The sequence below is a fragment of the Elaeis guineensis genome, chromosome 3 (assembly GCF_000442705.2).
Source record: "Elaeis guineensis isolate ETL-2024a chromosome 3, EG11, whole genome shotgun sequence".
Lineage (NCBI taxonomy): Eukaryota > Viridiplantae > Streptophyta > Magnoliopsida > Arecales > Arecaceae > Elaeis > Elaeis guineensis.
Window position 1 is genome coordinate 4,038,114 of NC_025995.2, and position 24,261 is coordinate 4,062,374.

Genomic DNA, 24,261 nt, shown 5'->3' on the forward strand with positions numbered 1-24,261 from the left:
GGAAAACAAAGATATAGTAAACGTAGTAAATCATGGCCAGTTTCTAGTATAGCTCTCATACAAAAACTGATTCCATGCTCTTATCACAGTTTTTGATAGACTGCCTCCTAGGAAAAAAATTGTACGTATATATAAGATGGACCATACAATTAAAACAGCCAGTCTAAAGCTGAGCTTATTGCAATTATTTAAAGTCCTGTATTTAAGCTTATTTACCATTGTATGGCCTTCATTCCTAGGTGTAGCAGGAAGGTTTGAGGGATAAAGTTGCTTTACTCTAAAGTTTTCCGATGGAACAAACTTCAACATGTAAAAACAGACAACAGTTGATCCACTTTACCGATGTATTCTATCAGGAAGCAGCAGTAAATCATTTCCTTTTAATTGTATCTTCTGATGTTTTGCATCCATCTGGTTCTTCAAATTATTTGAACCATCATTAGGTCTTCAACAATTAGCAAGATATTGAAAGTACAATCAATTTTTCTTCTCCAGTTATGTATGTATCTCTGTGTATGCATATGGGCCTTTTTAATTGCTTGAACACTTTAGCACATATTTCTTTTACTTATTTAGGGACATTGAGAGAGAGCAAAAAAACCTGGGCATGGTTGTGCAACGAAATAGATTATTCATTTTTGGGATTATGGCATTATCATCCTAATTGGAGACAAAGTAATGTAACTAACAACATTTACTTTATTGAAATTCTAAATTTCCTTAGGCCAATTAATTCCTAATGTTGCAAATGAAAAAAACCACAACCACCTATAGTGCAAAACTGTGATAGACATGAAAATAATGTAATGATTTAGAGAAATTATATATATGGTGAAGAACCAATTTGTTGTTGTTACTGGATACATTGGGAACAGATCATCAAAGAAGCTTTTTTGCTTTAAACATCACATTGAAGATGGAAAGGAGAAGACCTTTTATTTTAATAAATCACAGGAACTCTAATAATCATATCATATATTTTTGTTTAGATCTGATAATCAGATTACCAGAACAAATATCACTTATGCATCTGCAATGCGTAAATAAATCTGAATATAGATTATTTTACACAATCAACTTAAAATCGCATGGTTTGTTTTTGCTACAATCTGATGGAAAATAAGGATTGATGTGCTCAAAGTAAAAAAAGCCACCTACTATTGCCACCCTTCCTCTGTTACTTTTGAACTTCAGTATTGTGCTTAATATTGATACAAGACTCCAATCATTTTCTTCTTGCCCTAGCTCGCTAAGATTCCACCTACATTTGATAAGTCATGCTTTATAATTCTTCTCTAGAAAGGATACAATACAAACATTGGATAGAGTCATAATTTTTGCCAAATTGGAAACGAAGTCTGCATTACCCTAATGAAAAATAAATGAGCCTGAAAAAAAGTACAAAAATATTTATAGTTCTCTTTACGGTGGACCATGCATTCCAGAATAAATCTTTGCTTGGACGAAAATCTCACTTGTATCCCCTCTCTATTCTTCACCTTTGAAGATCCATTTAGTCCTCATCTACATGCAAGGGAAATATAATGGTTCTACAAAGTAACAGTATTAACATGTGGTATGTTATAAGAGAGAGTTGTTAGAAATTTAACATGATTTAGCACACTTCAGGAAAATAGGCTTCTGTCACGCCCCGAACCCAACACCCAGGTCGGATACGTGATGGCCGCACACTCCTTAGAGTAAGCTCTAAAGAATATACAAGGCCAAATTAAATCACTACAACCTTAACATCCATAATAATTAATTTCAACAATAATTCATAAAATCTTGCATAATTACAATTTAAACTTCTTCAATTCTCTGATCAAATACTATGACACTCTATTTATCCTTCTGCTCACCCGTAAATCCAAGCCATAGCCAATCATGAACGTCCTGTAATTCTGAGAAAAAAAGAAAGATGAAGGGGTGTGAGCTTTACAGTCCAGTAAGAATTTTCATATCACACCAATATAATAATATAATCTGAAAATAAAGATAAGCAATAATACATAAAAGTCAATGTTCACTGTCCAGAATACTGCAAACATTTATGGATTATCTGTTTTATCAAAAGAGATACATCATCATATGTTAAATAAGTGAAACAATTTTATTCAACGATTATTTCATGTCTTATCTTTCTATTTTCTTCTATTATCACATCATCTTTAATCCTTTCTTTTTGGCTTTAGCTTAAGCTTTGGCTTTGGCTTTGGACTACCAGGATCATGCGACGATCTTTTATTCGGATCGATTTCTGTGATCTTCCTCGGATCGAAATATTCATGATCTTTCTCGGATCAAAGTGGCCATGATCTTTCTCGGATCAAAGTGGCCATGATCTTTCTCGGATCAAATCATTCATGATCTTTCTCGGATCAGATTTTTCATGATCTTTCTCGGATCATATTATTTTTTCACACATAAGCCTGTGGGGGCTGTCCCAGGCATAAGCTCCTGGCAAGCTATTCCACATGACAAGACCAGTCCAAACCATATTTCTCTTTCTTTTCATTTTCATGAAATTATAATATTTGACTTCATTAATCAATTCAAATTTTGCAATGTAATAAATATGTCATATCCATATAATCATGTCATCAATTGCTGATACATATGTATTGATATAACATACTCATACTCAAAATCACATAAATAACAATGTCTCAGATATAACAAATTCATCGATCTCAAATCCAACGATGCAAAATCAAGAAGATAAAACCAACGATAAAATAACATATATAATGATGATGTACAGGGATTCTTACCTTTTTCGGTGACTGATCCAAGCACAAAAATCAATATTCTTCTTTGATTTATGAATTCTTTAAAAAAAATATTTCACTTGATATCATATGCAGACAATCATCTCTTCATAACCCTGATCAATATAAAAATCATATATAGAGAAATTTTCGATAATTGATCCTAATAACACAAATCTAAGATTTCTCCTAGGATTACCTAAAACTGAGATTCATCTAAGTATCTAGACCGTCCATTGATCCACAAGACTTTTAGAGAGAGAAAATCCATGAAGAGAGAGAAAATTCTAGAGAGAGAAAGTAGAGAGAAAGTGGAGAGAGAAATCTTCGTATTCTTTCGATGAGGCAATCATGGTCAAGACCATCAGAGGTCCTATCAGGGTGACTTAATATGAATCAAGTGTTACAATTTCAAATAGGATCGGCTGGGATCAGATCTACCGCACGAATTTCAGAGCAATCTCAAATTATCATATTTTTATTTCAAATTTATCCTAGGATCTGTGATGTAATCAAAGAATGAGAAAGACTCTAGAGAGACAAAATTCATAAAGAGAGAGAAAGGTCTAGAGAGAGAATCTAGAGAGAGAAAATATAGAGAGAGAAGGTAGAGAGAGGAGAGAGGAAAAGGAAGAGAAAGGAGAGAGAAAATTTTTCTCTCTTCTTCTTCTTTTTATTTTATTTTATTTTTATTTTTCTCTTTCTCTTTTATTTTTTTTTCTTTTATTTTTTTTTCCTTTTTCTTTTCTTTTTCTTCTTTTTCTTTTCTTTTTCTTTTTCTTTTCCTTCTTCTTCTTCTTCTTTTTCTTTTTCTTTTCCTTCTTCTTCTTCTTCTTTTTCTTTTCTTCTTACCGTGGACTTATTTTGGGCAGAAACAGGGGACCTTGAGGTCCCCTCGTTGGGTGGCCGGCCGGCGGCGCAGCCGGCATGGGGCGGCCGTCGGCAGGAGGGGGTGACTCACCGATAAGAAGAGGGCCAAACCGGTGGTCGGCGGTGACCACCGGCGACGGCAAAACGACAAAAAAAGAAAATTCTTCCCCGACAAAATCCGGCGACTTCGGTCGCCGGCGAGCGTGCACATCGGCACGGGAAGGAAGGGGGAGAAGAGAGGAAGAGGAGGAGGCTTACCTCCGTCACCGGCGAAGCTTTTCCGGCGAGAAATTGGACGGCACAGCGACGGGTCTCCGTGAGGAATTTCCGGCGATTGCCGCCGTTTTGCCCCGGGATTTCTCGATGAGAGGAGAGAGGAGGGTTCTCCTCCTTAAATAGAGCCGGAGGAAACTTGTTTCCGACTCCGATTAGGAGCCGGTGAATGGAGGAAGAAGACTCCCTTCGGGAGTTCTTCTCCTCTGTTTTCCTTCCCTTTTTTTTTTTTGGTTTGGGCTATGGCTGATTTTGGGTCGGGGTGTTACATTCTCCCCCCCTTCAAATAATTTCATCCTCGAAATTAAGTTATGTTGTTGAGATATATTTCAAGATATACATTCTTCATATCATTCTCAAGCTTACAATAATGTCTTATATATTATTTATTTCTCATGATCTTGTTATAACAAAAATTATTTGAAACTTCAAATTTATCTCCTCTTATTGATTTCTCAACTTTTTGAAGAACTATAACATTTTGGATTTGTATTAATATACCACCATTATTTGTCTAATACATTCCACTCAAATTCATAATTATCTCAGGCTACCCTTGATAGAAAAATAAATAAAGATCAAACATCGGGCATTCTTCACAATCATCGATTTCTTTTTTCACTTGATCTTCCAACAAATTTTATATATAGACTCTCATCTTAAGAAAAATCTCAATCTTCTATATCAGTTCAAGTAACAATATTAAATTTTAAAAAAAAAATGAGATCTATGTCAAGACATTCTAAGTTTGAACTAATATCAGAACTATCAAGCTGTTAATAAACTTAAGATATCTAGAATTTCTTGGCATTATCTACAATGAAGCAATCTACTGACAAGATTATCCAGCTATGATTAGATTAGATCAAAATTTATAGTATCCTTTCATTATCAATAAAATCCTTCCTTATTTGCAACTAATATATTTCATCATAATATCTTTTGATTTTAAAGATTAATATTTCTAATCAATTTAATCCACCACGCTTTTGCTGCACACTCTGATCTTAATTTATCAAATTATATAAGTCTATCAAAGATAAAAATATCCTCATATGTTAGATCAATCCAGGATAGATCTAACCTTCAAATTTCATATAAGACTTAGGGCAAAATTTTAAGTTTCTTTATCTTTACTATCTTTGGGTATAGCATATAAAAATTAAATCTTGATCCACTTTCTATGTTTGAAATCATTGCATAAGTTTCATCACTCTTCAAGAATCCAACATATCTAGAATCAATTGGAGTTAACCTTAGATTTATCTTACAATCATTTAGATAATTTTTAAATTAATCTTTCTTTTTAAAAGAATTAATTCTAACTTGACAAACTAGAAGAACTCAAGCCAGCATCCTTAAGTAGAATCAACTTGATTATTTCTTATAAAGCTCTCTTCATCACAACCCTTAATATTAATCGATAAATCCATAGAAAATCTTGTCCCTTATATAAGTCATTCAAAATTTAACACTAGCAAGATGTCTTAATTCAATTTAAAAAAAAATATCTAAACTTTGACTTGAATAATTAATACACTTCACCATCTTCAATAATCACAAAAAAAATTAAAAAAAATCTAATCCAAAGATAGTAATACGAATTATTAAGGATTTCATCATAACATGTATATCATATTTTGACAAAATAAATTTTCTTCTTTAATTTAACAACAATATCAAAATACTTTTGACCACTCTGAAAGGTAAGCTTTTTGACTTGAAATTCAATACAACTTGAAAGATCAAGGAATCATATTCAGAATATGATATTTTGAGTAACCAAAGATTTCATCAAAATATGTATCTCATATTCTCATAATAAAATTCAAGTATATTTTTCATCTAAGATTGAATTTCATATATGATCCTCTTATAGGTTCAATGCTCAAAAATATTTTTCTCTCATATGATGTAATTTCTTCTTAGACCATACCCTAATTAACTTTTTTTGATAAGTCCAAAATTCATAATGTTCAGACAATTATTATTGGAATTAAAAAAAATCATGATCTTCAATCATATAAGTTTTATATTCCAAAATCATCTAGTATACTCAACATAACTTATCAATACCTCCCACTTCATTTTAAGGTCAACTCTTTTCATACTTAGGTCAACCGTACTAATTGAAATCTAAGATATAACTCGTCAATTTTATTATAGATATCATATGCCACTTATACATAAATTTCATCTTAATATCTACTGATTCAAAATCTAAATATTGAATCTTCTCTTTTATATCTATCATATTCCTCATGATCATAACCTAAGTTCAGATATCACTAGAATTACAATTCTGAATAATTATAACCTTAAACTCAAATACCACTTAAATCATATTTTCTAGTGATCATAACCTAAACTCTAATATCATTCTATCATACCTTTAATGATCAAAATCTTAAACTCTGATATTACCAATCATACTTTAGTGATTATAATCCCAAAGTTTTGATATCACTTGTTGGGTATAAAATATCCACAGCCGAAGTCCTCAGCAGGATAGGAGCCGGGCTCCATCCTCAACATCAACCGTCGGTAAGCCTCATCCGGACTCCTACGGGAGCCGGACCTCATCTTTGGCTTTAATTGCAGGAAGACTCCGCCCGGACTCCTACGGGAGCCGGGCTTCGTCCTCAACTCCAACAGCTGCAAGCAGCCTTCATCCGAACTCCTACGGGAGCCGGACTCCACCGACAACTTCGACCGCAAGCGGACTCCACCCGAACTCCTACGGGAGCCGGGCTCCATCCTCAACTCCAATCACTGGTAAGCCCCCGTCCGGACTCCTACAGGAGCCGGACCTCTCCTTTGACTTTCATTGCAGGGAGACTCCGCCCGGACTCCTACGGGAGCCGGGCTTCATCCTCAACTCCAACAGCTGTAAGCCGACTTCGTCCGGACTCCTACGGGAGCCGGACTCCACCGACAACTTCAAGTAGACTCCGCTCGGACTCCTACGGGAGCCGGGCTCCGTCCTCAACATCAACCGCTGGTAAGCCTCGTCCGGACTCCTACGGGAGCCGGACCTCGTCTTTGGCTTTAATTGCAGGAAGACTCCGCCCGGACTCCTATGGGAGCTGGGCTTCATCCTCAACTCCAACAGCTACAAGCCGACTTTGTCCGGACTCCTACGGGAGCCGGACTCCACCGACGACTTCAACCTCAAGTGGACTCCGCCCGGACTCCTACGGGAGCCGGGCTCCGTCCACAACGTCAGCTGCTGGTAAGCCATGTCCGGACTCCTACGGGAGCCGGACTCTGTATCTGATTTAGATTGCAGGGGGTTCACCCGGACTCCCACGGGAGCTGGGCTCCACCCACGACCCCAATCGCAAGGAGGACTCCGCCCGGACCCCTACGGGGGCCGGACTCCGATCGCTGCCGAGCTTCAGCCAGCAGATCTGCACTCCCAGGCCACAGTCACGGCCACGATCCTGCTCCACTTCCTGCGGTGGACTCCGCGCAACTCTATCACTCCCTGACAGGCCGCAGTAACGATCGCAGCACTGCTCCACTCCCTACGACGGATCCCACGCGGCTCCATTACTACCTGACAGGCCACGATAAACGGCCGCGACCCTGCTCCACCTCCTGCAACGGATACCGCGCGATTCTCCCATCCACTGGCAAGTCACGACGACAAACGCCGCCCCACTTCACGCGGCAGACCCCACGCGGCACGTCCCAGCGATAGCCACGGGTCCGTTCCACTACTCTTCGCAACAAACTCCGCCTGACCCTGGGCATCCCACTGCCAGACAGTTACAAACGTCGCCATCAATCCGTTGCCTCCTCCGCCTATAAAAGGGGGACCAAGATACGTTATTCTAGAGGCTCATTTTCTTATCTCAAAACTCTGCTAAATTCTCCGTTCGAGCACTCCATTCTTGTTGAGGCAGAGAACTGACTTGAGCGTTGGAGGGTCTTGCCGGAGCAACCCCACCTCCGGTTTAGACTTCCTTTGCAGGTCCCGACGGCGACCGCGACTTCCCCGACTCCAGCTTCTCCGGCGTAAGCGGATTTTTGCACCAACAGGATTGGCGCTAGAGGAAGGGGTGTGTCTTCGCAGTACCCTTGTTCTTAAAGGAGCGCTCAACGGATCCGCTTCCGGCCATCTTTTCCGGCACCCACTCCTCCTTCCCTCATCTGATGCCTTCTCACGAGGTCTGTGCACAACTGCCTCCGGCTATGGTCGCCGATGAGGAGTGGCTGGGTGACCAGCCTCTGCCGGGTTCCGTCAATACCGTCTCGGGGGAATCCCGGCGGGAGGCAACCAACGTACCGGCTGCATCCCCTAAGCGGCAAAAAGTTGAAGAACCCATAACCTTCACCGAAGAAGACACCCAGGGAGTCCAATTCCCTCATAACGACGTGGTCGTAGTTTCCTTGAATATAGCAAATTACGACGTCCGTCGCATTCTCATCGACAACGGGAGTTCGGCCGACATCTTGTTCCACGACGCTTTTTCAAGAATGTCCACTCTTGGCGGCCATCTGAGACCAATTTGCTCCCCCTTGATAGGGTTTACCGGTGATGCCGTTCTGACGGAGGGAATGATAGCTTTGACTGTGACCGCGGGCCAGTATCCAAAGCAGTCCAGAGCTCTAGTAAACTTCCTGGTGGTAAAGGCGCCATCTGCCTACAATGCAATCCTTGGCCGACCCGGCCTCAATGCCCTCAGAGCTGTCGTTTCAACCTACCATTTGAAATTGAAGTTCCCCACCAATCAGGAGATCGGAGAGGTCTGGGGAGACCAAGCCTTGGCCAGACATTGCTACAACATCGCCTTGCAAAGAAGCGATCAAGCGGACCCCTGTCCGGTCGATGGATTGGATGCTCGCGATGACCTCACTAAAGAGAGGGGCGGCCCAATCGAAGATCTAATACCAATCCCTTTGAATGATGGGAACACGGAGCATGTGGTGTTAATTGGCTCCAACCTGGGGGAGGAGTTGCGGACGCGTCTTGTTGATTTCCTCCGAAGGAATGCGGACATTTTCGCGTGGGTCCCGACGGATATGCCGGAGATCGACACGGAAGTCATGGAGCATCATCTGGCAGTCGACCCAAAACATTGGCCGATAAAAGAAAAAATCCGGAGTCATGCCCCGGAGAGGCAGAAGGCGATAGCCGAGGAAGTGGATAAGCTTCTCAAGGCCGGATTCGTTAAGGAAGTCAATTATCCTGAGTGGATCTCCAATGTTGTTTTGGTCAAAAAAGCAAACGGCAAGTGGAGGATGTGTATAGACTTCAAAAAGCTGAATAAGACTTGTCCAAAGGACAGCTACCCCCTTTCCAGGATCGACCAACTAGTGGACGCTACCTCAGGCCATGAGCTCCTCATTTTCATGGATGCGTTCTCCGGCTATAATCAGATTAGAATGGCATTGGAAGATGAAGAAAAGACAGCTTTCATCACTAATCGCGGCCTTTACTGCTACAGGGTCATGCCATTCGGCCTCAAGAACGCGGGCGCAACCTACCAACGGCTGGTGAACAAAATCTTCAAAGAGCAGATCGGCCGAAACATGGAGGTCTACGTGGACGATATGCTTGTAAAAAGCAGATCTTCCAGAAATCATGTCGCCGACCTCGAGGAAACCTTTGACGCTCTTCGTAAGTATAGAATGAAGCTGAACCCAACCAAATGCGCTTTTGGGGTAACCTCAGGAAAGTTCCTGGGCTTCATGGTATCAGGGTACGGGATTGAGGCCAATCCGGAGAAAATTCGCGCCATCCAAGAGATGACCGCCCCAAAGTCGATCAAGGAGGTTCAGTGCCTCACAGGGAGGATGGCGGCTCTTAATCGCTTTATCGCGAGGTCGGCCGAACGATGTTTGCCCTTCTTTCAAACCCTCAAACAGCCGAAGAACTTCTGTTGGACCTCTGAATGCCAACAGGCGTTTGAAGAATTAAAAAGCTACCTTAGCTCACCCCCGCTGCTGGCGAAGCCTGAACCTGGGGAGGAACTATTTTTGTACCTGGAGGTCTCTCCCATGGCCCTCGCAGCTATCCTTGTCAAAGAAGAAACAAAAGTCCAGCGATCAGTCTACTACATTAGCCGCGCGTTGAGGGACGCCGAGATCAGGTACACCAAATTAGAAAAACTGACCTACGCCTTGTTGATTGCAGCTCGGAGGCTCCGTCTCTACTTTCAAGGGCACACCGTGACGCTACAAACTGATCAACCAATCAAGGTGGTTTTGCACCGGGCTGACACCTCCGGGAGAATGGCAAAATGGGCGATTGAGCTCACAGAATTCGACATCAACTACAGACCTAGACCAGCAATAAAGGCCCAAATATTGGCAGATTTCATAGTGGAGTGCACCATTCCGGAGGAGGCCGAGCCTGAGCAAAGCAAGGGTGACGACCTAAAGTCTCAACCGGACTCCCCCAACGAAGAAGTCAATCCCTCCAATTGTTTTTGGACCCTCTATGTGGACGGATCTTCCAACATGGCAGGCGCGGGTGCGGGCCTAATCTTGGTCAGCCCGGAGGGAGTCATCGCGGAGTACGCTCTGCGTTTCGAGTTTCTCGCAACAAACAATGGAGCGGAATATGAAGCTCTGATCGCCGGATTAAGGATCGCCAAAGAGCTGGGAATAGGTCAACTCCGGATGCATAGCGACTCCCAACTAGTGGTGGGACAAGTCAGCGGGAGTTATGAAGCGCGGGAGGACAGTATGGCCAAATATCTTGAGAAAGTAAAAGAGCTTACCCCCGCCTTTAGCAGTTTCGACATTAGATAGATTTCAAGGTTGGAGAATACCAAAGCCGATCTTCTCTCCAAGTTGGCGACATCGGCTCTGACCGAATTACCCAAAGGCATCCTCTTTGAAGTTCTGAAGCATCCGAGTACAGAAGAATCACGGCCCGTAATGGAGATCGACCACGAGCCCAGCTGGGTTGACCCGCTGATAACCTACCTTAGAGATGGAGTTCTCCCCCAGGACGCGAAGGAAGCTCGGAAGCTCCGAAATCAAGCCTCCCGGTACATCCTTTATGAGGGCAAATTGTACAGAAGATCATACTCCTTGCCCCTCTTGAAATGCCTCCGGCCCTCGGAAGCTGATTACACCTTATGGGAAGTGCACGAGGGAGTTTGCGAAAGCCATTTGGGAGCTAGATCTTTATCCCACAAGCTACTCCGTCAGGGGTATTACTGGCCAACGATGCATCATGATTCGATTAAATATGTCAAAAAGTGCGATAGATGCCAGAGATGCGCCAGCGTCCAGAGGCAGCCCGCCACCGAGCTCACACCCTTGAGTGCCCCATGGCCTTTTGCACAGTGGGGGATGGACATCCTTGGCCCTTTTCCCATGGCGTCTGGACAAAGGAAGTTTCTCCTTGTAGCGATTGACTACTTCACCAAATGGGTTGAAGCCGAACCACTAGCAAAAATCACAGAAGCAAAAGTATAAGATTTCGTCTGAAAGTCAATTGTGTGCAGGTTCGGTCTGCCTAGAACCCTAATCACTGATAATGGACGGCAATTCGCGGGAGCAAGATTCGTCGAATTCTATGAAGATCTAAACATCTCCCACAACTTCACATCGGTAGCCCATCCTCAGGCGAATGGCGAAGCTGAGGTGACTAACAGAACCCTTTTGCAGGGGATTAAGACAAGGCTCGAAAAAGCAAAAGGAACTTGGGCGGACGAGCTTTATCATGTGCTATGGGCGTATCGAACTACCCAAAGGTTACCTACGGGGGAGACCCCCTTTGCTTTGGCCTTCGAAACGGAAGCCGTCATCCCAATCGAGCTTAAACTCCCGTCGGCACGAGTCGTGGCCTTCGACGAACACCATAATTCACAAAGTCTTAGAGCCAACCTCGATCTGCTAGAAGAAAGATGGGAGACCGCTCAGGTTCGAATGGCAGTCTACAGATAGAAAGTTGCCCGATATTACAATGCCCGGGTCAAGAACAAAGCCTTTAAAGTAGGAGATCTAGTGCTTCGACGAGCTGCCGTCTCGCAACCTCAGGACCAGGGGAAGCTCGCCCCAAACTGGGAGGGGCCTTATGAGGTCAAAGAAGTAGTCCGGCCCGGGACTTATTATCTTAAGAAGCTCGGAGGATCCGACCTCCCGCGACCATGGAGCTCAGAAAACTTGCGGATGTACCACCAGTAACTTCATTTTAATCAATAATCGCATACCCATACGTCTGTGGACAATTCAAACCAAATGTATCAAAAGCAAAAGAGCAACCTCATAAAGTCGAAGGCCCGGTTCCTTTTAGACCGGATGGGGGGAGAGGCCTTACAACGCCCATATGTGCCCCCACAGCCCTGTTAGGGACAGGAGGAGAACCTCGCCCTAACTTGAGCAAAGTCGAAGGTCCGGTTCCTTTTAGACCGGATGGGGGGAGAGGCCTTACAACGCCCATATGTACCCCCACAGCCCTGTTAGGGACAGGAGGAGAACCTCGCCCTAACTTGAGCAAAGTCGAAGGCCCGGTTCCTTTTAGACCGGATGGGGGGAGAGGCCTTACAACGCCTATATGTGCCCCCACAGTCCTGTTAGGGACAGGAGGAGAACCTCGTCCTAACTTGAGCAAAGTCGAAGGCCCGGTTCTTTTAGACCGGATGGAGGGAGAAGCCTTACAATGCCCTAATGCACCCCCACAGCCCTGTTAGGGACAGGAGGAGGACCTCGCCCTAACTTGAGCAAAGTCGAAGACCCGGTTCTTTTAGATTGGATGGGGGGAGAGGCCTTACAGCGCCCTAACGTGCCCCCACAGCCAAGCCGAGAATGGGAGGAGAACCTCACACCGGCTCGAGCAAAATGGAAGGTCCGGACTCCTACGGGAGCCGGGTTTCGCCCACAAGGAAGACTTCACCCGGACTCCTACGGGAGCCGGGTTCCGCCCGCAGGGAAGACTTCACCCGGACTCCTACGGGAGCCGGGTTCCGCCCGCAGGGAAGACTTCACCCGGACTCCTACGGGAGCCGGGTTCCGCCCGCAAGAAAGACTTCACCCGGACTCCTACGGGAGCCGGGTTCCACCCGCAAGGAAGACTCCGTCCGGACTCCTACGAGAGCCGGGCTCTGTCCACGACCCCAAGGAAAGCTCTGCCCGGACTCCTACGAGAGCCGGGCTCCATCCACAACTCCAACTTCAAGAAGGATTCTCCGTCCGGACTCCCACGGGAGCCAAACTTAGCTTCGACTTCAGCGGAGAAAAAACTCCAAGTGAAAAAGGAGGGCAATGGATTGCAACAGTGACGATTGGAAAACAAACAGCGCCCGAGAAGCTCGGATCCCCGAATCCAAGCCCTGGGAGGGACCCCGGACCCGAATGACCCCAAGCGAACCTGCAACCATTGGCAGAATGACAATCGGATATCTTCGAACGGCGTAAAAGTCGAAAAAGAGCTCGGCAAATAACAACCCTACACGAATAAAAGAGGTCGCCGACGACCTTAGGACGACGTGAAAAGACAAGAAGAAAAGGAGACAAAGAAGTTCGACAGACAACTATTTGATGCAGACGAGGTAACAAAATAAATCTCCTTTTCATTTAATAAGATATACGTTACAAGACCCGGTGGGTCGGGAAAAAAAAAAAAAAGAAAAAGAAAGAAAAAGAGATATACATCATCGCAAGCCTCGCGAGCACGGCCTCGCGAGCACGGCTTGGAAAGGGTATACCGGAGGCCGCTCCAAGCTACGAACTCCTCTTCCCGTCTCTGTCCTTCTCCGCTGCGTTCTCCAGCGCGTGTAATGGACCTATCGGCTCTCGTCCCGTCTCGCTTCACTCCATCTCCAAAGTCCCAACCCTAGGAGGAAAAGGGTGGGATAGGTTCCCGGGGGCGGTAAAGGCAACGGCAGCAGTGACGAAGACCTGTTTCAAGAAGAGCCGGAGTCACATTGGAGGCATTGGTGATGTCAAGGATATGCTCCACCTCCGAATGCTCCGCGACAGCCGCCACCCAAAATATTCTGGCAAGGTCGGCATGCGCTACTTCCACCATCCCCGCAACAAGTTCCACTGCCCCACCGTCGACGCCGACCGCTTCTGGTCCCTCGGCCCCGACGGCATCAAGGATCCCGCCACAGCTTGTGACGACAGCTCTGCCCTCTTGACCGGTATCACCCCGCCTTGCTACTCCGAAATCCTCGGGCAGAATAACTGTTGCTCCTAGATTGATTTTGATGATTACAAAGCAGATTGAAGGGATACAAATAATTGAAAAAGTCCTTATGCTCTTCAAGGGCAAAATCATAATTTTGCTAAAATCCTGATTTGATAATATCATTTGGTAGAACAAATGATTTGAAATCTATTGCTGAAAATTTTATTGTGTTTGGACTAATATTTTTGAAGTTATGAAGGTTTGAAGTGCATGAGTCGACTCATGAGTCAACTCATGGCACTATGAGCTGAATGGCACGAAAAAATTCCCATGGCACGCTGGATTTTTGGCTTGGCACGACCTGTGAGTCGACTCATGAGTCGACCCACAAGGCATGAGTCGACTCATGAGTCGACCCCTGCTGATTTGAGCCGAAAAATTCAGAAATCAGATCTTCTGGTCTGTTGCAACAGAAGTCGACTCATGAGTCGACTCCTGAAGCATGAGTCGACTCATGAGTCGACCCCTGCGACGGGAAATGTCAGCAACGGCTATTTTTTTGCCCGTTTTAATTGTCATTTATGCTTCCTAAAAATCCTCTAACGGCTCTTTATCTGCCTAAATTGTTTTCTCTTGCTTCTAATGCTACAAAATACTTTAAATGATGAAAGAAATTGCAGATTAAATAGCGGATCAAACGTGAAATCAAATGTGAAGAGAAAAGAGAGGAAAAAGAGAAGAACAGAAGAGAGGATCCAAAATTTGCAAGAAAAAGCCTGAGATCAACGAAATATCCATAGAGAAAAAGAGAGAGGATCCACAATATACCAGAGAGATTGTGAAAGAGAAAAGGAAGATCTTTCAAGGAGAGAATTCTTCACGCCTATCGTTTCAACCTTGATCTAGAGATCGTTCAAAGCTTTCAAGAGATCTTCAATCAACAATCAACCTCTTCTCAAGCGTTCAACCGTTCATTCATCTTGAGAAAATCTGAAAAAGGGGTTCTTCATTTGAGTAAAGCTTTTATTGTTATATTTGCTCATTTAAGGAGCTGTTATTGTATTCATCTGTGCTCTAAATATTCTTACTCTTTGTGAGTTTTTGCTCTTGTTTTTGGAGGATTTCCAAAACAAGGAAAGGTTGATCCGAACCTGAAATCGGAGTGTTATGGGTTGGCTTGTACCCGGGAAACAAGTGTTCTAGCTTGGGATAGCTAGGGTCGGAGTTTCCGACGTCTTGTATTCTAGCTTGGGATAGCTAGTGTCGGAGTTTCCGACGTTTTGTATTCGGGTTGAATACAAAGGATAGTGGATTGAAATTCCCAAGTGGGATCTTGGGGAGTGGACGTAGGTGCAAGGTTAGCACCGAACCACTATAAATCCTTGTGTTTGTGGTGTGCTTTATCGCTTTATCTTATTTCTTTATTATATCCTTGCAATACTGCTTTAGTTAATTAATATTGATTTAAAGCCATTGATTTGTTCTTCATAAGTTATCTGTTGGGCTTAAAATTTTTAGAAACCCAATTCACCCCCCTCTTGGGTTGCATAGCTGGGCAACAAGTGGTATCAGAGCCAGTGCTCTAGCCCTTCTTTGATCTAACAATCAAAGAGCCAAAGATCTATGGCAACCCATGTTGGAACTTCTCTAGCCGAGGGGCAATCAACAAACCGACCTCCACTTTTCAATGGGTCTAATTACACCTATTGGAAAGCTCGGATGAAGATTTTCATACAAGCACTCGACTATGATATGTGGAGTATCATAGTGAATTGTCCTCACACACCCACCAAGATTATAGATGGTGAGGAGTCAACCAAACCCGAGAAAGAATGGGATGAGGTTGACAAGAAATTGGCACAATTAAATGCCAAAGCTATGAATGTTCTTTATTGTGCACTAGATGCTAGTGAATTTAATCGCATTTCTACTTGTGCATCTGCTAAAGAAATATGGAATAGGTTAGAAGTCACCCATGAGGAAACAAATCAAGTAAAAGAGTCTAAAATAAACATGCTTGTACATAAATATGAATTGTTCAAAATAGAGCATGATGAGTCCATAACTGCTATGTTTACTCGTTTTACTGATATAATCAATGGTTTAAAGAGTCTTGGCAAATCTTATACTAACAGTGAACTTGTAAGGAAGATTCTCAGGTCACTGCCAAGAACTTGGGAAGCCAAGGTGACTGCCATCCAAGAAGCAAAGGACTTGAACACTCTACCTCTAGAAGAGCTTCTTGGATCCTTGATGACTCATGAACTTAGCATGATGCAACATCAAGAGGATGAAATCAAAAAGAAAAGAACCATTGCCCTCAAATCCACAACTTCACCTGATTATGAAACAGATGACTCTGAAGATGAAGATCAGGATGAGGAGATGGCTCTCATCACCCGAAAATTCAAGAAGTTTCTAAGAAAAAGGAAACAGGGGATGAGAAAGAAATTTACAAAAGGGGATCAAAGCATAGAAAAGGAGAAAGATCAAACCCCTATATGCTACGAGTGCAAGAAGCCAGGACATTTCAGATCTGAATGTCCTCAATTGAAGAAAGGTCCAAAGAAATTCAAAAAGAAGGCAATGATGGCGACCTGGAGTGCGAGTGATGACTCAAGCTCCGACGAGGAAACTTCAACCGAACAAGCCAATCTGTGCCTGATGGCACATGAAAATGAGGTAACTTCTGAATCCACTAGTGAATTTACTTTTGAAGAATTGCATGAAGCTTTCTATGATTCAATTGATGAATTAAAGAAATTAGGGAAGAAAAACAAAGAGCTGAAATTGGAAAATCAGTCCTTAGTGAAACAAGCTGAAATTCTTTCAATTGAAAAATTCACATTGATTCAAGAAAATCAAAACTTTAAGGATGAAATTAACAGGCTGAAATCAATAGTAGATAAGTTCACCTTAAGTTCAAACAAGCTAAATATGATCCTTGATAATCAGAAAGCTATATATGATAAGGCTGGACTTGGTTATAAACCCCTGAAGAAACAAAAATTTTTGAAGGATATTTATGCAAATTATTCAAGCAAAAAGCCTACAAATATTACTTGTTTTAAATGTGGAAGAATAGGACATAAATCATACACATGTCTTATTAACAAATATGCAAACACAAAGAAAATATGGGTTCCAAAAGGAACCATTCTGACTAACCTGAAAGGACCCAAGAAAGCTTGGGTACCTAAGACAGAAACTTGATCTGTGCTTGCAGGTGTGTCTAGCATCCCAAGAAGGAAACAGGAAATGGTATCTTGACAGCGGATGCTCGAGACACATGACTGGTGATGAATCACAATTCATCACGCTTGATGCTAAGGATGGAGGGATGGTCACCTTTGGAGATAATGGCAAAGGAAAGATCATCGGGATAGGTAACATTGGTATCACTCCCTCCAAATACATTGAGAATGTTTTACTTGTTAAAGGTTTAAAGCATAACTTACTTAGCATTAGTCAATTCTGTGATAAAGGGTATAAAGTAAGTTTTGAATCATCTGTATGCATTGTGACGAGTCCTATTAACGATGGCATTAAATTTATAGGACATAGGCATGGCAATGTTTATATGGTAGACTTGAATGATTTAACTAAATTAGACATGCAATGCCTAGTTTCCTTAAATGCTAAAATAAATGAGACTAGTTGGCTGTGGCATCGTAGACTTGCACATATTAGCATGCATTCTCTTTCAAAATTAATCAAAAAGGATTTAGTTCTCGGTTTGCCAAAATTAAATTTTGAAAAGGATAGAATTTGTGATGCATGCCAATTAGGTAAACAAACTAGAATATCATTTAAATCCAAAAACACTATTTCAACTTCTAGACCTTTAGAGCTCTTACATATGGATTTATTTGGACCAACTAAAACCACTAGTCTAGGAGGAAAACGATATGGATTTGTAATAATTGATGATTACTCTCGTTTTACTTGGGTTTTCTTTTTAGCTCACAAAAATGAAACTTTTCAAATTTTCACGAAATTTCATCGAAAAGTCACTAATGAAAAAGGGTTTTCAATTCTAAATATTAGAAGTGATCATGGAACAGAATTTGAAAATCATGACTTTGAAAATTTTTGTGATGAAAATGGAATTGGCCACAACTTCTCTGCTCCTAGGACACCCCAACAAAATGGGGTAGTTGAAAGGAAAAATAGAACCTTAGAAGAAATGGCCCGTACCATGCTCTGTGAAAGCAACCTTCCAAAATATTTTTGGGCAGAAGCTATTAACACAGCATGTTACATTTTAAATCGTGCTTTAATAAGATAATTTTTAAAGAAAACCCCCTATGAACTTTGGAAAGGAAGAAAATCAAATATTGCCTATTTTCATGTTTTTGGTTGCCGATGTTTTGTATTAAATAATGGCAAAGAAAAACTTGGTAAATTTGATGCAAAATCAGATGAAGCAATCCTTCTAGGTTACTCCTCCACTAGTAAAGCATTTAGAGTGTTCAACAAAAGAACCTTAGTAGTTGAGGAGTCCATACATATTGTCTTTGATGAATCTAACGATCTTCCTTCAAGGAAGAATGAGGGTGTTGATGATGCAGATCCACTAATAGAAGGTATGAAGGAGATCACTCTGAAAGATTCAGCAACTTCAGAAGACAAGGATCAAGAAGATGAACAAAATGAGAAAGGTGAAGAAATTCAAGAACAACCTCAAGGTACAAATGACTTACCAAAGGAATGGAGGTATGTTCACAACCACCCTAAGGAATTAATTATCGGTGATCCTATGCATGGGGTAAAAACACGTTCTTCACTTAGAGATGTACTTAATCATTGTGCTTTTGTATCTCAACTTGAACCTAAAACTTTTGAAGAAGCTGAAAATGATCATAACTGGATTAATGCTATGCAAGAAGAACTCAGTCAATTTGAAAGAAATAATGTTTGGACCTTAGTGAAAAGACCTAAAGATTATTCAATAATTGGCACAAAATGGGTCTTTAGAAACAAATTAGATGAGCATGGAAATGTAATTAGAAATAAAGCAAGACTGGTTGCTAAGGGATATAATCAAGAAGAAGGAATTGATTTTGATGAAACCTTTGCACCTGTTGCTAGATTAGAAGCCATTAGACTTCTACTTGCTTATGCTTGCTTTATGAAATTCAAACTATTTCAAATGGATGTTAAAAGTGCATTTTTAAATGGATATATTTCTGAAGAAGTTTATGTAGAACAACCCCCTGGATTTGAAAATCATGCTTTTCCCAATCATGTCTTTAGATTAAATAAAGCTTTATATGGTCTAAAACAAGCACCTAGAGCATGGTATGAAAGGCTAAGCAAATTTCTACTAAATAATGGTTTCTCAAGAGGCAATGTGGATACAACTCTATTTATTAAAAGAAACCAAAATGATATGCTAATTATACAAATTTATGTTGATGACATAATTTTTGGGTCTACTAATGAATCCCTTTGTCAAGACTTTGCTAAGCTTATGCAGGGAGAGTTCGAGATGAGCATGATGGGAGAACTCACCTTCTTCCTCGGACTCCAAATCAAACAATCAAAAGAGGGAATCTCCATCACCCAAAGCAAGTACACCAAGGAACTACTCAAAAGATTTGGAATGGAGAACTGCAAACCAATTGGCACACCAATGAGTCCCTCATGTAAGCTTGACAAGGATGATGAAGGTAAAAGCGTAGACTTAAAATACTATAGAGGTATGATTGGCTCATTATTATATTTAACTGCAAGTAGGCCTGATATCATGTTTAGTGTTTGCTTATGTGCAAGATATCAATCTAATCCTAAGGAATCTCATTTGAATGCTGTTAAAAGAATCCTTAGATACTTAAATGGTACACAAACTATAGGGTTATGGTACTCTAAGGACTCACAAATTAATTTGTTAGGATATTCTGATGCTGATTTTGCTGGATGTAAATTAGATAGAAAAAGCACAAGTGGAACTTGCCAATTTCTTGGAGTTAACCTAATCTCATGGTTTAGCAAGAAACAAAATTCGGTGGCACTGTCTACGGCTGAGGCCGAATACATTGCAGCCGGAAGTTGTTGTGCTCAAATCTTGTGGATTAAGCAACAACTCGAAGATTTTGGAATCAAACTTAATGAAACACCAATAAAATGTGATAATACAAGTGCTATAAATCTATCTAAAAATCCAATACAACACTCAAGATCTAAACATATTGAGATAAGACATCATTTTATAAGAGAACATGTTCAAAATAAAAATATAATTCTTGAATATGTTTGCACTGAAAATCAATTAGCTGATATCTTTACAAAGGCCCTTAGTGAGGAAAGATTCTGTGAAATTAGGAGAAATCTAGGAATTCTAGATCCATTTATCTGAAATTTCTCAATTTCCAAAGAATAGATGTCAAAAACTCTTAGAGCTCAATTTTCAACATCTATCCTGGTTTCAAAAGCTCAGTTTATCACTCTAAAAACTTATCATTGAGCAAAATTCTTTCTTCCAAAATTTTGAATTTTTCTGGAATTTATTTGCATTTTTTCTGATTTTCTGAACTTCATGAGTCGACCCCCATGAGTCGACTCAATGGCAAACTTGTAAATCCCACCAACTTCCATCGGGTTCATTGTTTTTAAAACGGGAAACCTGTTTATGAGACGACTCATCTTCTCGTCGTCTTCCTTCCGAAAGCCGTCCTCTCCAACTCTTTTTGCTCCAAATCCAAGGATCAATTCTGAGGCAATTCTCCCTCCTCCTCTCCACCAAAAATCGCCTCCTTGAAAAGGATTTTTCTGTACTTTCTCGCAGTGTTAGGCGCGGGTGGAACGTGCCCTAGAACTTCACCGTTCATTCAAAATCCACTTCTTTTCTCCACCAAAATTCTTCTTTACTCTTTTGTGATCCCTCCTCCACTGAATTCAAGTCTTCTTGTCTGCTACCTTATTGGATATGGCTCCAAAGATGAAACTTCCCCAAAGAAGGAAATCAATCCGAGAGCCTGAGGAAATTGTCCGAAAGAAAAGGCATGCTCAGTCTTCCACTGTTCCCAATCCAGTTTCAGTACCTGCTCAAGGTCCCTCTCAACCCTCCATAAGCCCCAGTGTAAATCTTCTTTCTGATAGAAAAGTAGAAACCGGGAAAAATATAGATTTTCGGTTCTTTGAAAAAGAAGGCTTTACTTTTGCTACCAAGATCAAAAATCAAGGATGAGAACTTTATTGCTCTCTTAAGGAAGTCACCTATGTTGATCTAGTCAGAGAGTTCTACCAGAACCTAAATTATGGAAACGGGTCTGTGACTTCAACTGTAAAGGAGATTGACATCTGTTTGGATTCTAGGATATTGGGAGAGATACTTCAGTTGCCTAGTGAAGGATACTCATATATGGAACTCCCAATTAAAGAAGAAGGGATCAGAATTATCTTAGGAGAAGATTTTTCAGGAAGTTTAAACAAATTGGAAGCAAAGCTACTGTCCATTGAGATGAGGGTCCTGCATCAGATTGTGACAAAACTATTCTTTCCTAGGAGTGGTAGACATGACTTACTATCTGGCAGAGATGTATGTGTCATGTTTCATATCATCACTCAGACCCCCCTAAACCTCCCTACACTTATGATAGAGGCCATGAGAGAAACTTTGAACAGATCCAAGGCACACTTGCCTTATGGTATGGCCCTTACTAGAGTTTTTAGGAGGTTTGGAGTTAGCTGTGAGGGGGAGACACCTACCAAGCTCTCACATGTGGACACTTTCAACCAACACAGCCTGCACCGAATGGGAATTACAAAGACTGTTGATGGTTGGATCAAGGGCTCTGAAGAAAGAGCTGAGGAGAGAGCTGAGGAAAGAGCTGAAGACAGAACTGAAGGCAGAGTAGAAGAAGAAGGTCCATCTTCTCCTGTACATGATTTCAGGGCAGCTTCACCAGATACCCAGTTCATTCATGATACTGAGGCTGGCCCTTCTGAGTTTACTAGGATGCCCACACCAGTGTATCAGCCAGAGAGCAGAGCACCTCATTCAGAGTTCAGACTGGCTGACGATCAGATCGAGCATATATCTCAGCGTGTGGCTTCTTTGTTGTCTAGCCAGTGGAGTAGTACTTCTTTTGCACCTGGAGCTACTTCTTCTGATCAGACCATTACTCCCCACATCTCCACTATATTTCAGATGATTTCAGATCAGTCCGTCAGGATACAGCAGCTTGAGGATACAGTCTGGAGACTTACTGGCAGAGTTCTTGACTTGCAGGGGCAAGTCCTTGCATTGGCCCATCCCCAGCCACAGGAGTCTACCATTGAGGTCACAGACCTCACTGCAGAGGCTGGCAGGCTCAGAGGAGCACTAGAAGGTGGATATGAGCTACTGAGGAAAGAGATCAGAGGATCGAGTGAGCATGCTACCACCCAGTTCACTGCTCTACTTCAATCTGTTTCCAGAGCACTGAACGTCCTTGATTCTATTAGACTCACCCTTTCTGTTCAGTCCCTAGCATCTCAGCGTTCTCAGCCACCTAGTTCATCTCATTCTCCTGCTCGTGGGAGAGGCAGACGGGGTAGAGGACGCACTTCTGATCCATCATCTTCTCATACTATATCTGATGACTCTGATCATTGACTTATCTAGATCTTAGGAGTTAGTATCTTGTTCTAGGATCTATACCTTGGGGCCATGTATTGACATTTAGCTGGTTGAATTCTATGTATTGAAACAATTATGATTTTAATGGAATCATCTTTTACCTATATTTCTACCTCTTTGTAATGATTATATTTTGGTTATATTTCAATCTCTGATACATCTGTTGAAATATTATCTTCTCCTTATTGTGTTTGCTATTGATAATTGCTATATTAAGGAGGAGCAAACATCTGTGAAAAACTCTAAAGAGGAAGAAATTAAAAAATATTTTCAGAAAAGGAAAAGAAAGAGTTAACTATGTTTGATGATGTCAAAAAGGGGGAGAAATTAAAATTAAACAAAAATTGAAATTAGACAAAAAGCAAAACCCTAAATTATGAAAAAAAAAGGGGGAGAAATTAAATTAAAACAAATATTGAAGAAATTAAACAAATATTGGAGAAAAACAAGGATTGAAAGATTAAACAAAACTTACTTTGAGAAATTTTGGTATCGAAATTTGGTATCAGACAGAGAAATTTGGTATCAGACAGAACTTTAATCCATCAAAAGCAAAATCATGAGTACAATGCAAATAAGTATTTTTTATATATATGCTCTGATATTCAAACTTGCTTTTGAAATTTTACTCACCTTGAGACATCAATAAGAAATTTGTTTTACTCTGATACATCCTACAATTTCTTTCAACTTGATCTGATACATGATAACATTTGATCCGATACAGTGTGAAGGTTTCTCTAAAATATTATAACATTTGCTCTGATACTGTATGAAATTTTCTCTGATACATTAAAAATTTTCTTGCTCTGATACATTATAAAATCTTTTCTGATATCATTGTAAAAATTATTTTTGCTCTGATACATAAAAAAGTTATTTATCTTCTCTTGCTCTGAAATATCTTGAACTCAAAATGATCTAATACCCTTTTCAAATCTTTAAGAAAATGGACAAACTATTTTTGCATTTATATTACATGCCAAAAGAATCATACTCTTTTCAAGCATATACACCCATAATGGATTCTTTTTGAAATTAATGCATTAACATAAATATTTTTGTTCATATGTTTTGTCATCATCAAAAAGGGAGAGATTGTTGCTCCTAGATTGATTTTGATGATTACAAAGCAGATTGAAGGGATACAAACAATTGAAAAAAGTCCTTATGCTCTTCAAGGGCAAAATCGTAATTTTGCTAAAATCCTGATTTGATAATATCATTTGGTAGAACAAATGATTTGAAATCTATTGGTGAAAATTTCATTGTGTTTGGACTAATATTTTTGAAGTTATGAAGGTTTGAAGTGCATGAGTCGACTCATGAGTCAACTCATGGCACTATGAGCTGAATGGCACGAAAAAATTCCATGGCACGCTGGATTTTTGGCTTGGCACGACTGTGAGTCGACTCATGAGTCGACCCACAAAGGCATGAGTCGACTCATGAGTCGACCTGCTGATTTGAGCCGAAAAATTCCAGAAATCAGCTTCTGGTCTGTTGCAACAGAAGTCGACTCATGAGTCGACTCCTGAAGCATGAGTCGACTCATGAGTCGACCCCTGCGACGGGAAATGTCAGCAACGGCTATTTTTTTGCCCGTTTTAATTGCCATTTATGCTTCCTAA

The 24,261-nt window shown here is 41.3% G+C and overlaps 1 protein-coding gene across 1 annotated transcript; it reads left to right on the top strand.

Annotated features, from left to right (window-relative positions):
- Positions 1 to 19,711: 19,711 nt before the first annotated feature.
- LOC140856028 (secreted RxLR effector protein 161-like) lies at positions 19,712 to 20,365 on the top strand. Its single transcript, XM_073253212.1, has one exon. It carries the CDS (start codon positions 19,712 to 19,714, stop codon positions 20,363 to 20,365), a length of 654 nt encoding a protein of 217 aa, XP_073109313.1.
- Positions 20,366 to 24,261: the final 3,896 nt, after the last annotated feature.